Source organism: Camelus dromedarius, chromosome 1 (genome assembly GCF_036321535.1).
Source record: "Camelus dromedarius isolate mCamDro1 chromosome 1, mCamDro1.pat, whole genome shotgun sequence".
Classification (NCBI taxonomy): Eukaryota; Metazoa; Chordata; class Mammalia; order Artiodactyla; family Camelidae; genus Camelus; species Camelus dromedarius.
The window spans coordinates 85,210,499-85,226,231 of NC_087436.1; the positions used below are offsets into that span (position 1 = coordinate 85,210,499).

Consider the following 15,733-nt stretch of genomic DNA (forward strand, 5'->3'; position numbering starts at 1 on the left):
AGATTTCAGTTTTCTGAGTCTCTCAGGGAATGAAAGCCCTTAAAGGAAATGAGCATTCTCTTCTACTTCTTAAAAAACATTCCAAAGACCTGGGACCCTGAAAGAAATAAGGTAGACAATGCCCTTTAGAAATACACTCATAGATAGAAATACATAATTTGGCTTTTCTGGTTATAAAACTCCTGGTTCCAAAACAAAACTCTGTTTTAATCCTGTAAGGCTCCTGAGTATCTTGTGGTCTTCATCTTACAACAGTTTTTCCTAGTAACAAAGAGAAAAAGAAAATTTCTCTAGGTCCTTAGCAAAGGTAAGTTTCAAGGATCTGTCCTTTTGTGTATTTGTGCAGGCATCCTTTATAGACGTTTGCAAAAATCACCCATCACAGTTTGATTTTAAAACTAGGAATCCTGTCTGAAGTTACATTTGTCAGTAAATGAGGAGACTGTCATTTACAAAATCCACCTTCTTTTGACTAGTTTCCTTTGTGTTTCTAGCAGGAGAAATCAGGTGAAAGAGACGGAGGCTCAGAGCTGACGCTTGCCTGAGGTCACACCGCTAGTCAGTGGCAGAGCAGAACTCAAATCCAGGGCTTCTGACTTCAGATCCTGTTTCTGATCTTGTTTTGTTTTTGTTACACCACACTGCTACGTATGGGACATAAGTTTCTAACTTTGCTCTTTTATGGTACTTTTAAATAATAATATTGATATTTAACTTTCATAAAAACCTCATGTGGGAGGTACTGTGATTATCCTTATTTTGTAAATGAAGAAACTGAGACCCAGGGAAGTAAATAGCTTGACCAAGTCACAATCTGGTAAACAGAGCAGCCAGAGTTTGAAACCCAGGCAGTGTATCTCAGGACCCATTCTCTTGGCCACTGAACTGCTGCTCTAACCAACCACAAAGCTTTGCATTGTCTGCTTGACCCCAGAATGTTCATGTTTCTGTGCTCTTAGCTATGCTTAAATTGTGTCATCTGTTTAGGTTTAGAATTGTCATCTTTAGGACATATAAAGTAAAAGAATATTTGTGGTTTTTCTCAAGACATAGATTGCTTTCTGTACCATAAAATCACTACCTCAGATTTCTTTAAAAAATGAAATTCCCTCTTTCAAAAAGAGGGAAAGCCTCATAAGCATTTTCCAAAATACTATTTTTAAATAAGAAAGCAAAACATTTGTACAGATTTTTGTCCCTCTGGAGAGTGGAGAACTTGAGTAAATCTTAATGTAGAAAGTGTAATGGGGGGTAAAGTGGTGTTGTGTGATCCTTTTTTTTTTTTTAGACTTCTCGGCTGCTTCATGGGAATCCTTCAGCTCAGCTCATCCTCTCTGCTGCATTTCCACTGCAGCAGAGCGCGCTCCCTCAGCCGCATCACCAGCAGCACCAGTCTCAGCAGCAGCAGCAGCGGAGTCGGCACAGGACTGACAGTGTGACGGATCCGTCCAAGGGTCAGCCGCAGTAGCGCGCGTGCTTCCTCTGTCCTCGAGGGAGGAAAGGGGTGGCCCGCGAAGAGCTGTTCAGATGAGCTGAGGATGGGATGGGAAGTTCCAGTGGTTTCATGAGATGCAGTGTTGAGTGTTCTAGTTCCTGGAATTAGTTAGCAGGGAAAATGCTGCCTAGGACTGCAGATAACACATTCAATACCAGCGAGCAAGAGACGGTCATAGGGCCATAGCCAATTCTGACAGTGTTTTTACTTGTCCAGATATTTTTTGGTGGAAAAAAGAGTATATTGCCAAATGTTAAGAAGCTCAGCTATGAAATATGACCTCCAGTGAATCAGAAAGGCACTTACAACGTTGATAACTTTTAGTGGTTCTATGCCTGTTTTCAAGTGTTACAGAGGACACACCACTGCCACGTCAGGGGTTTGCTTACAATGATGCCATGAAGACAGTCCAGTAGAATCAGTAGGCCCCCTTCCCCATCCCCTCTCCCTTTTCAGGTAATGATGGAATAGTAATTAATTTTAGAATGTTGTGTGAGTTCAAATTCTCTATGTACAGATGCTGTAAAAAGAATTTTATGTATATGTCTGGATAAAAGGAGAGAAAGCAAAACATTTTGTATGCTGCATGAAAGCATTATCTCCTATTTAGGTATGAGTACATTTCCTTAGATTCTGATGCCATGTGCAAACTAATACATCCTCTGTTTCCTTTTGTTTACAGTATGATAGTGTTCTGTTCACTCTTCCGGGGCACAAGTCTTTTTTTGTTCATACTTTGGCTGTGATGTCACAGTTTGTTCAGTGAGGTATGATGTGCTGCTGGGAATGGATTTTTTTTTTCAGGTTAAATTATTTGAAACAGGATGTTCAAGTTACTCAGAAATATCCCTCATTTCATTATTTTTCAATTATGTTTGAAAATAGGATTTGCACTGCTTTATTTTAGATGGTTAGGAGTTTTGATCACATATTTTGATCTAGTTCATAGTTGGAAATAGTTGTATGAACGGTTTTCAACAAGCCTGAAAGTAATTTCAAGAATGTTTCAGTTATAGGAGTAAAATTTGCACACAAAATATTTTAGGCACTTTTTAACATTCTCACTGGTGGGAATTTTAACTTTTAGGATTTGTTGGAATCTTTATATTATGCTTCACAGTTTCAATGCTTCTTTTAGTCAGAAATGATTCAGGGTTATTTGAGGGGAAAAAACCCATAGTGCCTTGATTTTGATTCAGGTGATAACTCACCATCTTGAACTCATTGTCTGGTTTCAGTAGCAGTTTTGAAACCTTAGTACATTTTTAATAGCATGTGGCTGTCAGTGCCATTATTATGCTCCTAAATTCCTAAGACGACTGCTTTGAGTCTCTCAGATTAGAGTTACAAATAATTTTTAAATAAAAGTTGACATCCAAATGACATTCAAAATTATTAATATGCTTACAAAATTATTTTCCTAAATCAGCATTTTCCTTAAAGTTACGTAGTCATTTAAGAATTACCAGTAAATATTTGCTCAGTATGATCTTAAAATCCTACAAAGGAAAAAGAAGGGGTCAGAATTGGCTTTGCCTTCACTGCAGCTCTAGAATATTGTGACTCACATGCTCTATAAACATGAACTAAGATTTCATTGGCAATATCATGGTCTAAAGTTAGTTCAGTTCCAACCAAAATTGCATACATAAAGCATTTTATAGATTTTTATGGTACTAATAATTAAATTTATAACTATAGAACAAAGGAAAATAATGAGAAAATACCTTATTAGAATATCAAAAATTACCACTGAGGAAAGGGAAAACAGCAAGCTGTAATAAATCAAAACTGACCTTAATGGAAAATGTATGACAGAAATGAGGTTGTTAAGCAGAAGAGGTTTGGAACAATGAAAATAACCTAATAGAAGTTGCTAGATAAATTTTGCAGGGGAACTCTCATTCAGTTCTTCAGACTCTTCTGTCCTTAGCCTTGCTGTCATCCTTAAGGGATATACTTCGTCTTTCTGTGGAAAACCATACCTGGCCACACTTAAATTAGAAAATTAATGTTGAAACAGATAACAACCAAAGAAAGTTGGTACCTACCCTTCTACAAAAGAAGTGTCAATAGATGCCAATCAGTAATTAACATATCAAGGAGCTCCTCTTCTAGCTAAATGATCTTCCAGAAGAGATTTCTTTCTCATGAATGTCAAGAATGGTCGTCAGAGTACGAGTGGACTTGAGCACACATGCGCACAGACAGCGTCAAAGTTGTAGAGAATGGCAACGGTACTTCCTCCCCTTTCAGATTGCCTTTCTTAACCTGACCATGCCACTCTGTATGTATCTGAGTTGTGCCTCATTTGTTTATTGGCAATATGTAGTGCTACAGATTTAGCAAACAAAAGATTATGTTAAGGTTTATCCTCTAAGTCCCATACTTTAAAAGAGAGATGGTGAACCCTGAGTACTGGGTACTCAGGTTAACAAGAGCAAAGCATAAGACAAGCCACAAAGTGAATCTAGACTGTTTATTCACATTCTCTTCCACCAGTCCCTTCAAGCGTTTCCCATCCTCACAAATATTTGGGGAAGAAAATTAGACAAGATTATGCTTTATGATTCCTGTTGTTCTTCACAGCTCATTTTTTTTCCTGCCTAGGAAAATTGATTGCTAAATTTAAAGAAGCAGCTGGCTGCTTTTCTTTTGCTGTCAGAATGAAGTGTGTCAAAAGAGCTAGTAACTGCCTCTCAGCTCCTTTAACTTTGTTTTCCTCCTGCTTTCCTTGAACTTGGATTGCAGCGCTGTCCCTGCTCCCTCCCCCATGAATGGAGACTGGAGCATTCTGACTAAGATGCAGTAGTTGCCTGTTCTTCATTCATTTCCGTAGCCAAAGTTGTTCATTAACATCCCAAATCTAAGTCATGGAAAAATACCAAATAGGAACACCTTTCAGCTACTTAAAAATCGTATCTTCCCTCGTCTTTACTCTTATAGATCATTCAGTTTTTCTTAAGAAACACTTTATTTGGGATGGCACTTTTTAGGTAAGAAACTGTTGAAGATAAGGAAAAGCATCAGCTGTTCTGGGACTGCCGTGGCACTGGGTGAGTCAGTACCGTTCTAACCACCACAGGTGAGGGCTGCAAAGGTTGATAAAGTGCTGCTGAGAGTGGTGTCAAACCAGAACTGAGACATTCGAAAGCACTTTGTTGTTTGAGTGAAAATATTGGCAGAAAAGCAAATATGGGGTAGCATTTAGGTAAATACTACAGTTCAGTCCCCCAACTCTGTCCTAAGTTGAGGGGGTAATTTGAGTCCTGTGCTCTGCCTTGTCACTTCATTCTGGTTTGGGAATGTACTAGTAATGAAGGATGCTGGTGACTTTGAATAGTTTGTTATAGAACACTCAGTGCGGAAAAGTGAAAATGTTATTTGAATTCTTCAAGTGCTTGAGTTGTCAGTCATTGCCTTAAAGCAGTCGGTCTGCTTGCAGTTAGTCAAGGGCACTGAAGCAGTGCAGCTCTGTAAAGAGCGTCGTGTAGAAGGGAGATGAACCCTTGTTCAAGAAGCCTTAGAAAGCGGCCCCTCAAAATAGTACTCTTCCTGCTCTGCATAGAGAGGTGAGAATTATTTTAAACTGGATATTACTCAGTGTGTTTTAGAATGTTTCCACTACATTGAGGTGAACTTTTTTTTTAAGTGGGATGCAACTAGCATTTTACTTTGATATTGATCATTTCTACTTTTCTTTTCCTGTATTTCTCTGCTAATCAAAAGTTTGTTGACAAAACATTTGTATAAAACTCATTCAAGTCTGTAACCTTTCCAATGTCTGTGACCCTGTTCTTAGTCCCTCAGGAGTCAGTGTTGGAAGGTGTAAACACTGGATATTACTATTGCTGAGTGAGTCTAGCCAGGAATAAGCTGATCGGAATTTTTAAATGGAGGAAAAGAAACAGCACAAAGGCACTTGCCGGTTTAGTGGTGATTGGAGAAAGAGCCTTTTGTTTGGGGTGGGTGAGTGTTCTTCTAAAAGGAGCTTCTGAAGTAATTGCAAAGGAAAAGAGTTGACTATTTTTATAGTATATTTAATATATTTGTATATAACTATGAATATTGTAGGAACCCTCCACATGCCTCCCACTTTTCTAATTTACTCCCCTTTTGCCATAGCACTAGCATAGCCTCATCCGCATGGGTAACGTGCCTACCGTCAGCCTACCAAAACATAGTGCTGCTGCTTTCTGAGACAGGTGAGAAGACCCAACTCTCATGCCTGGGGATCCTTTGTATATGAATAGCACACATTTCGCAAACAACACACCACAGTCTGGAAGCATCATTTTGAAATGTAGTAAGCACTTTATTGCAATTATTCATTTTGATAAAGTTTATTATCTTATAAATAACCATTTCTAAAGGATCCCCAAATCATCACTTAGGTGAAATTTTTAAATGACACATTTCTGAGAAATGTTTAGATCCAGTGAACCATAGTAGGTTTATGGGAGTGATTTCAAGGTAGCCAAATGAACTTTGACTTCTGTTTTGAATGTGGTGGAGTCGAGAGATTGTAGGTGCCCAGTTCCGTGTAGACACTATTGTAAACCTATCTTGCCTATTGTGTGGACACCAAAAGAGACCAATGAGCCTGTCTATTTTCAGAGGTCTAGGAAAATTGCATCAGTGTGAATAGATGTATAGAACTAACCTAAAAGTGATTGGTAGTAATATTTTAGAATATAATAATTTCAAGAATTATTCTGGGTGTTTTTAATGTGCTCTGAAATGTTGGCATGTCATTTCAGTGTTTCCATTTGAATTGCTCTTGTAATATTTTTGCACAAAAAGGACTGAGAAAGACTACTTTGGTTGAAGAAAAGGAAAAAAAAATTGATCTTATTTTAAGATCTCCTGTGGAAACACTGGGGATGAATTTTGTTGGTATAATTCATTAATTCAGGATTTTAAAACAGTATTGAACAGCTCACAAGAAATTAAGCAAACGTGCATATTGAAAAATTAAAACTTTCTTTCCATGTGACTGTTGCATATTTCCCCATGTCATAATTTAACACTACATTCCTTGTTTTTCTTAAATAAAATAATACTTTGCAGGTTCTGGTTTTGAGTATTTAACAATATTTTGTAAGCTGCCTGGGTTTTCCTAGGGAAATGTTTAGTGAAATAGGATATAGTTTATGAAAAGACATTATTAAGTGAAATTCCATTACCACCACCAGCAAACACTGAGGTGCTGCATTTAAGTGACAATCAAAATAGTAAGTATTTATGGAAGAATTCAGAAAGTGGTTTTTAAAGAAGCAATTGCTTTGAAAGCAGTTCTCTGGGTTTCTTGAATAAAAATGGCTAAATGTATTTATTTATATTTTTAAGTATCTTTGTGTTCTGTTTTCTCAGAGTGATCTTAGTGTCATGTATTTAATTGTGGTTTTGTTTTGCCTCATAATCCTTAGAGGACTGGTTCTTCTTAACCGGGGTGCAGTCCCTAGCCCTCGTCATCTGTTTCCCTTCAGGACACAGTGGAGCCCAATCCATACGCCCCAGTGCTCCCCTCCTACTCTCAACTTAGTTAAGAGAAAGAAAAAGTAAAAGTAACTCCTTTCAAATCTGCTTCGTGTAGCTCCAACCTTTTTCTAGTTTCACTTGCTGCCTTTTCTATTTTATGGGCATTTTTTATGTGATAACTTCCCCAACACAGCCAAAGGCCATTATGACAGAAAAGAACCCAGGCACACGTTGCCTCTGTTTTGCCCATTTGAAAAAATGTTATTGAAACATCATCTAAAGGCCATCGCTATCATATCCATATTAAAATCCATTTAAAGTCCTTAAACATAGAGGTAGAACAATGTATACACACTGCAAACTCTTCAAAAAATGTGTGCTGTCTTTATATAGTGTAATGTTGCTTGGCCCTTTAAACACAAAGTAAAATCAAACCTCCATACACAGCACTGCCCAATAAAGCAGTGTTTGACCATTTGAAGCCTAGAAATTTGGGGGTACTTCTTGCTGGTCTGCATTGGAACAGAATTCTCCACCTTCGGGCTCCTAGTGTAGCTCTTGAGTCCCACAGGCCAGGTACAGAGCACACTCTAGCTTTTGGGATCCCTTAGAGAATGGTGATTAAAGCACGTCAACCACAAGTTGGATTTAATGATATATAAAAAGTGTTTCTTAACTCTGAGAGTTAAATTGAAGATGTGATGTTTTCAAATGTATGCTTTTAAATTTCTGAGGAAACAAACTGTGACATCGCTTTAAAAACGACATTAAGATGTTTTATGATGTGTTTTGAGTTGGCCTCTACTGGTGCAGGTTCACTGCTGGCAATGGTTGTGCCAATACTAAAGAATTAGAATGCAGGAAAAGCTGTATGTATTATCTTCAAGACTGATGTATTACATAGCTAGACAATCAGCATCAAGCAAAAAAGGGGGGGGGGGCAAGGAAATGCTGTTCTCCTTTACGGATGTCAGCCAGAGGCCAGAGCTATAATTTAGACCATTCTGAAATCTGTCTTATCGCAGCGTGAGCTGGGGGAGGTCCTCAGCATGCCACTTGCACACTCTATGTAAAGACTGAAGCCCAAAGACAAGTTAAAAATCCGTGCTGTATTGAAACCAGTTAGTGCAAAAAAAAGTTTTCTCTGTAAATTTTTAATTGTTAACATCAATTGGTAGTTGGAAAAACATACACCACATCCTTTCTCATGTTCTGTGTGGTTCTTAGTGTGCTACCCTTCACATTGATGTGTCCTTACTGCTTGGTTCTTGGTTTTAAATTAATATTAGATACAGCCTGTCATTCTACCTTCTGAGGGTGGAGCTATAAATGGCTAACTGATACTGAAAGAAGAATACCTATTTTTCCTAAAGCGAACATTTAATTGAAATCCAAACTGATTAACAAAAACAAGACTGACAGTGTCCAAGTATTGTCTTTGGCCCAGATCCTAAATTACACGGAAGCACGATGGGATAATGCATGGTTTCAACGGTGCTATATTAGGTTCTCTGATTTTCATGAGCTCTGTTTGGAAATCCAATGTTGTGTAAAATGTGGATCATTTTGTTACCAATTTAATATTGCCATTTTCACTTGGTGTTACAATTGGTTACACTTGTTTTTCAAAGCTATCCTTTGAGAAAGAGGTAAAACGTGTTATTAGCCTACCTCCACTCTGGCCTCTTGCTGTATAATCATTTTTCCAGGTTATGATGTGTGTAGTTTTTAAAACTACAGGTACAATTATAATGCTCTCTCCCGTAGACTCTTGTAATGTATTCAGAACCTAAAATTATAGGAGAGCCAAGCAGAAGCATTGGGGTTTTTTTGTAAATGTAAAAGTGATTAGATTCAGACTTTGTTTCCTTATTCAGTTTTAAAAATAAAAAAATACCTCAGTGCTGTTTTCCAGTATCACCTGCATTTCTCAAAAAAACAAAAAACACCTCCTTTATGTGGCACATAACTTGTAAGAATCACATTATTTTGGATTTTAAAGAAAGACTATTAAATATTTTAAAATCACTACAATGACACTTTCCTTTCTTCTCTTCAGCAACGGAGTGTAACTGTATTAGCGGTTTTTACCGTGTAGCTTGGGTCTGCACTGCCGAGTTCTCCGAGTGTTTGTCCTGTCACAAGACTGGTGCCTCAGTGAGTTACACTGTTATTTGCTATCATGCTAGTGCTGGGACCAGTCTGCCGCCCTGCCGGGTGTGGGCCATGATGGTACGTACTAGCTACTTTCGAACAAAGAATTACCCTTTTTCACTATTCTTGGAAAAGAAATAATGTTAATCTTTCACTTGTTTGTAATAATCTACAGCAGTACTGAGTATTTAACTACTGAGCATGATGGTGTAATGTGGGGACTTAACCTGAGATTTCTTTGAAGTGTTTATCTTGATGCATGGACATTGTAATTTTCTCCCCTATAATAACACACTTTTTATGGTAGAGAACGCCTGAAAAGTTTCTAAACATGACTTCGTCATCCATATGTGAACTACTGCTTTTTTACCTGACAGCCACATTGGCTCTCTTCCCAGTGGTGGGCAGCTGTCCTCCCTGCACACAGGCACTGCTGCAGGCCGACCGCTGCACTGCGTGCGGGGCGACTGACCTGGCTCTTCAGTCTCATCAAGCTGTAGGTCACTGTGCGTTGTGGACTTTGGCGGTAGCTCAGGACACCTGAATTGCTCTGGGTCTGTTACACCCCACACACAGCACACATGGGAGTTTCTACAGAACTGTTGCTCTGGTTTAAAGAGGCTATTGATGGCAGTGTTACTGTCTATGGTGACAGAATCAGGCTGGGAGAAAGCAGTTACGCTGCTTGGACCGAATACAGTCAGTTACGTTTGAACACACTTCAGTGACAGTGATGACTGAAGCTGTGCTGGTCACGTGAAGCAGCCTTACAAGTATCTGATTGTGGGGTCCAGAGCCAAACTGCCTGGTTTGACTCCCTGCTCTACCAGGTAGCCTTGGGTGAGTTAACTCCTTTTTTAACTTTGTATTAGTACCCACTACCTCAGAACTGTGTGAGGGTTAAGACAGTGCTTTTAGAACAATGCTTGGCTACTTTTTAAAAATAATCAACTTTAGAAATTCATTTATAAGTATTAATATGACTGATAAATCAGGATGTTACGAACTGGCATAACACAAGGAAAAACAAGCACTGGTCATACCACTTTTATTTATGTTGTATCTATGTTACATTGTTTATTCAATATAGAAAAAATACGAATACACTCACAGTATTCTGTTTTAATTTGGTAATTCCACATGGTCAAATATTGACTGTTATTATATTGGGTTTCCTACCCAATTAAAAAAAAGAGGAAGAATGGACCTGGCAAACAATTCTTATTGTCATGTCATTGATATAAATAACAGTGATACATTTCTCTTGCTCTTTAAAAAGAAAAGAAAAAAAAAACCTAATTAAAACCAAAGTTGAAACTGCTACCTGAGAAAGGTAACTGATTTTGGAAACATTTCTGATTAAATCACTGATTACTGGCTTATGAAAATGTTTTAAAAGATAGAAATTAATTCACTCTTTCCCCCATGAAAAAATTTAAAGGTAAACATCTTAAAACACCTCAGTGATCCAGGAGAAATTTTATATTCCTTAAAAAGGGGCCGGTGCTGAAAGGAAATCAAGTGGCAGACCCCACTGCACAATGGTTCCATATGTCCCCTGCTCCCCCCTGCCCAAAAAAACTTTAAAAAATAGAGACCATATTAAAACATCATTATGCTGGAGAAAAGAAAAATCCACACTTAGATATCAGGTTTCTTTTAAAAACCCATGTTGCAAATAGAATCAATGATTATTTCTTTTTTTGGACATACATAATACTTTCATTAAATGGGTCAAACTCACAAATCAATGCTACAAAATACAGTATTTTCCATCACTTTTAGTTATAATATACACCATGTACATAACAAGTTGCCTATCTTAAACTAAATACAAATGAACAATAATAGCTTGTTAAAAACCAGATTCAGGACTTATAAATAGTGCAGAAAATGCAAACGCCAAAAATACAATGCCTCCTATGATTGTCACTGTAAGAGAACAGAAAAAAGTTAAATAAAGCAAAATTCCCCTAAATAAGCCAAGACATTGCCCATTATTTTTCTAATCTACTAAACATTAAAAACAAATTAGAAACACTTAAACCTCATTTCCACAGCAAAATATTTAACATGCCCAACTCTGAACAGTTGACTCAGTTTATTTTCCAGCAGTTTTAATAACAATTATATTAAAATGAGAGTGCTGACACGCAAAAATAGAACTGTAATTCATCTTAAAACAATTACAAAAACTTTCAACAATTTCTGACTAGCGAAGAGACTTTTTATTCCATCTTCTAAGAACTACCAGGATATTTTCAGCAGAATCAGTAAATGTGATCACCTATGATTCCCAATCTTGTAAGAGACATTTCTAAAGCTAAAGAGTTCTCATATTTCCACATGATTGTTTCACCGACTTAAATATGTTGACAAAGAGCTACTATGAATCCAGTAATGTTTTTAGATGATTTGTATTTTATTAACATCTATGCACGTGAAAAACAGTCCCTGTTTGCAACAGCAGGGACTTCTAAGAGACTGTCATTACAAAGACCAAGTCTGCTTCAAAAGACACAAAATCCCTTTTTCTAATCTTTCTCAGTAATTTTAAGAGTTAAATGATACTTTCTTTCTAGTTAAAAAATAAAAAACCAACTTACCAGTTCTGACAGAGATTTTTTGTGCTATCATTCTTCCTCCAATTACTGCCAGCCCGGTGCACAAGCAGTGTCCCACTGTTCCACCCACTGCTACGCCGTAGGGGTCCTAGAGACGAATATGACCAACATTAATCTAAAACCAAAGCTGAAACTGCTACCAGAGAAAGGTAACTATCAAGCACTGAAGAAGGAGGTCAGCAACAGCAACAAAAGCATAAAACAGTTCTAAGAAAATTCAGGTGTATAATTTACGAAAAGTATAATAGCTGCTTGAAGGAATACGCTCCAGTTATACCTAAGACTAAAGATAAAAGTAGAAAAAAAATCAGCGTGGAAGATCAGAGCAATCTAATTCGACCTTTCAGCAGTAGGTGAACTTCTTTCACAGGCAACATTCAGCTCAAGTGAGGAGCTTCCCGCAGACAGCATTTGATATTGTGAAGAAACTAAGTAAGCCTTTACCGTGCAGTCTATGCTTCCTAAGAACAGAGACCCTGCCTCTCTTTTTTAATTTTTAAAATTTTTATACAATTTTTACAGGTTACCTTCTATTCACAGTTATTACAAAACGTTGCCTCTGTTCCCCGTGTTGTATAATACACCCCCGAGCCCGTCTTCCACCCAGCAGTTTGTGCCTCCCGCTCCCCTACCGCGGTACTGCCCCTCTGCCCGCCTCCCTCACCCCCGCGGCCCTGTGACGGCGAGTTCATTCTCTATACCTGCGAGGCTGCTTTTTTGTTTTATTTGAGACCCTGCCTCTCTTAATGTCCCCTATGTCCTCAGTGCTTTGGTTCAGTGCCAGGACACAGTATTCATTCAGTAAACACCGGCCACCAAAGCAAATGGGAGGCACTCAGATTAGGAAGACCAGTGACAGTTTTCCAGAAAAGCCAGCACTGAAGAGCAGGCCGGAGGCCCCGACTAGGCAGCCGGCCAGCAGGAAGAGACAACTGCACAGCACTTCGGCGCTTCTAGAGAACCAGCAAGTCACGAGACAAGGGTCCGCCTAGGCAGGAGGGGCTAGGTCAGGAAGGCCCCCTACAAGGTTAGAGTTTAGACTTTAAGACACTGATTGGTTTTTCGCTGGGGAGTGCACAACAGGTTTATGCTTTAAAAGTCGAGTACAGAGAGCGAATTGGAGGACAAGAAGACTGAAGGCAGGGTGACCGACTGGGAGGCTATTCCAGCAGTCCTGGTGAGACATGACGCTGGCCTGGACTGCCGTGGGAGACTCACGGCACAGAAAAGCAGATGGATTTGAGAGAACTTAAGGAGGCATAACTGATATACCTTGGTGATGAGTGAATGTAAGCGGTATGAAAGAAAAGCCAGGCATGACACGTGAGTTCCTCACCCATAGTTCCCGGATAAATTATGGCAACACCAATGTGATTAAAAGGGTAGAGGAAGCAGTGGAGAAAGGGGTGGGGATGCCAACAGGAGTTAAAAACGGAGACGTTCAAGAGTCAGTTGAGTTCAATGGTAAAGAAGCTATGGGCTCGAATGTAATAACCCCAGGAGAGGAGGTATGAAGGCGTGGACAGCACGATCACGAGGACAGCAACACTGAAGGGATGACAGGAAGGAGACTGAACAGGCGGCCAAGCAGTTGGCCTCCCACGCCGACCACAGCAGGGCCTGCTGGTGGCTGCAGTGAACGCGAAGCACCAAACCAACAGCATCGGTGCGGTCAGGAGCTAGAGCCCAGTGGGTTTAGTAAGCGAGGATGCAGAGCCAACTCCGGTTCCCATCACAGCCAAGCCCTCTGAAACTGGGGGAAGGGGAGCAAGAAGCTCGTATTTGGACGAGGAACAGAACTGAGGAAGGGGTAAAACCTTTTTAGATGAGAAAAGCTTGTGCATGCTAAAATGCTCACAAAATTGGGCTGGAAGAGAGGCAAAGATTTATGCTAAGTGGAACACGGGGGACTGGCATCCAAACACAGGCAGGAAAGGACTGTGGCTGTGACGGTAGGAGTGAAAGGGCGACGACTTCTGCTCCTCCCGTGCGCGGGAGGCCGGCTGTGTGCGCAGCCTGGGGAAGTGGGGACAGCCGGGGATGTGGCTGTGAAGAACGTAGAGTGGGACTACGCGTCCCAAATTCTGTTTGTCTAAAACTAATATCCCATTCTATATGAAAGTAATACTTGAAAAATCACTGGATTAGATAAAAGTAAACGTTTCCTTTAATACAGGATTTCTCAGTCTTTGTTATTTTGTTATGCTCCATCTTCAAAACGAAAAAACCAGAATATATTATTTGCCAAATTTATTTGACCCTGGAACCTTCTCCCCAACCGTTTTTCTTTCCTTCCTTAGTACCCATCAACATCTTAAAGGACACTAGGGCTGTGAAACCCAACACGGGAACACTAAATGATACTGAAGGCAGGAGTGAAGTTCAGACCACAATGGACTGAACCAGACTACTGCATGCTTTATACAAAAAAATTACCCCTTGCCCCAATTAGGACTACTAAGGGAACAAAAACAGACAACTGCACCTCTGCCCCTGAAAAGCTCATTCCACGTCCTGGGTGCTGACAGTGCGGAAGGGGGCTGACAGTGCTCACTGGGTCGGGGACCCTACGCGCATTATCTTGTGTCATCCCAGAACATGCAGGAAGAACCACCGGGAAGCGGGTTGCAGGGAGGGGCTGCAGCCAGAGACTCAAGCCCGGTCAGCACGGCTGGAGCTCAGGGCACAGAGGCAACCCGGGGAGCCTGAGACTTTCACACACCACTCTGGCCATTTAGATGACAGGCTTTCGAAAAGTGCGATGACTCTGCAGCCATGACAGATCGCCACGCAGAACCACTGCCACCAGCACAAACTGCCTGCTCTCAAGTTCCAGTCCTGGCAACCTGACTGCCAATCAAGAAGGCTCGAAATCATGAAAAATACAGAGCAAGGACACTGAAATGACATTTTTAAAAAAACTTTTTTTTTAAAAATATGGGAATCAAATGAAAAATTCCTACTTTTTTCAAGATACAGCATTTTTAAGGTTTCTCTGACAAAACAGGCCTTAAGCCTGGCCTTCAACTCATGTTTATATTTTAAACTGCGGCCTAATTTATTTTTTTATGATAGATATTTCCTAGGAGTTAAAAAAAAATTCAAATCAAGCTTGTTGTCTAAAATCTTACCAGCTGATTAAAAACAATGTAATTTAATAGACATAAATGAGATAAGAAGTAACATCATGGAATTTGACACAACCTTGTAAAATGACTATAACTCAGTAAAAAAAAGTTAAAAAAAAAAGTAACATCAGTTAAGATCAAAAAGAGCTGATAACAACCTGATTTTTAAAATGGGCAAAGAACCTGAATAGACATTTTTTCCAAAGACGACATACAAATGGTCAACAGGTACATGAAAAGATGCTCAGCACCACTAATTACCAGAGAAGTACAAACCAAAACCACAGTGAGATACCACCTCACATCGGCTAGTATAGCTACCATCAGAAAGACAAAAGATAAACAATGGCAAGCACGTGAAGGGAAAGCTTGCACACTGCTGGTGGGAATGTAAACTGGTGCAGCCACCACGGACAAACAGTATGGAGGTCACTCAAGAAAGTGAAAACAGAACTCCCACGTGGTGCAGCAGCCCCGCTTCTGGAAATGAAACCATCACCTCAAAGAGAGACCTGCACCCCCATGTCCACGGCAGCATTATTCACAATTGCCAAGACGTACAAACAACTTAAGTGTCTGTCCGTGGATGAATGGGTAAAGAAGATGTGGTACATAGATACAATGGAATATTCAGCCTTTAAAAAAGGGGAAATCCTGTCATTTGAGACAACATGGATAAACCTAGCATTATGCTAAATGAAATAAGCCAGGCAGAGAAAGATGAATACTTCATGGTTTCACTCACATGTGAAATTTTTATTAAAAAAAAAAAAAGTGAGCTCATAGAAACAGAAAGTAGAATGGGTCAGAGATGTCAGGGCCTGGGGGGCAGGGGGAGAGGGAGAGGTTGG

General features: G+C 39.6%; 2 protein-coding genes across 15 annotated transcripts in view; one reads left to right on the plus strand and one right to left on the minus strand.

The window, feature by feature from the left end:
* The window catches only part of CLOCK (clock circadian regulator), a 112,285-nt gene extending 103,392 nt beyond the window's left edge, over positions 1-8,893 (plus strand). For all 14 annotated transcript variants that reach the window (XM_064486428.1, XM_064486439.1, XM_064486441.1 and 11 more), the window contains one exon: positions 1,289-8,893. In XM_064486428.1, coding sequence (XP_064342498.1) covers positions 1,289-1,468 — 180 coding nt within the window. In that variant the 3' untranslated portion in view covers positions 1,469-8,893. The remainder of the gene's footprint in view (positions 1-1,288) is intronic.
* Positions 8,894-10,161: 1,268 nt separating this feature from the next.
* Positions 10,162-15,733, minus strand: part of TMEM165 (transmembrane protein 165) — a 30,708-nt gene continuing 25,136 nt past the window's right edge. Inside the window, exons 5-6 of the mRNA XM_031434434.2 lie at positions 11,737-11,842; positions 10,162-11,062 (exon numbers count right to left, since the gene is read on the minus strand). Of these exons, the coding sequence (XP_031290294.1) occupies positions 10,986-11,062; positions 11,737-11,842 (183 nt within the window). The 3' untranslated portion in view covers positions 10,162-10,985. The remainder of the gene's footprint in view (positions 11,063-11,736; positions 11,843-15,733) is intronic.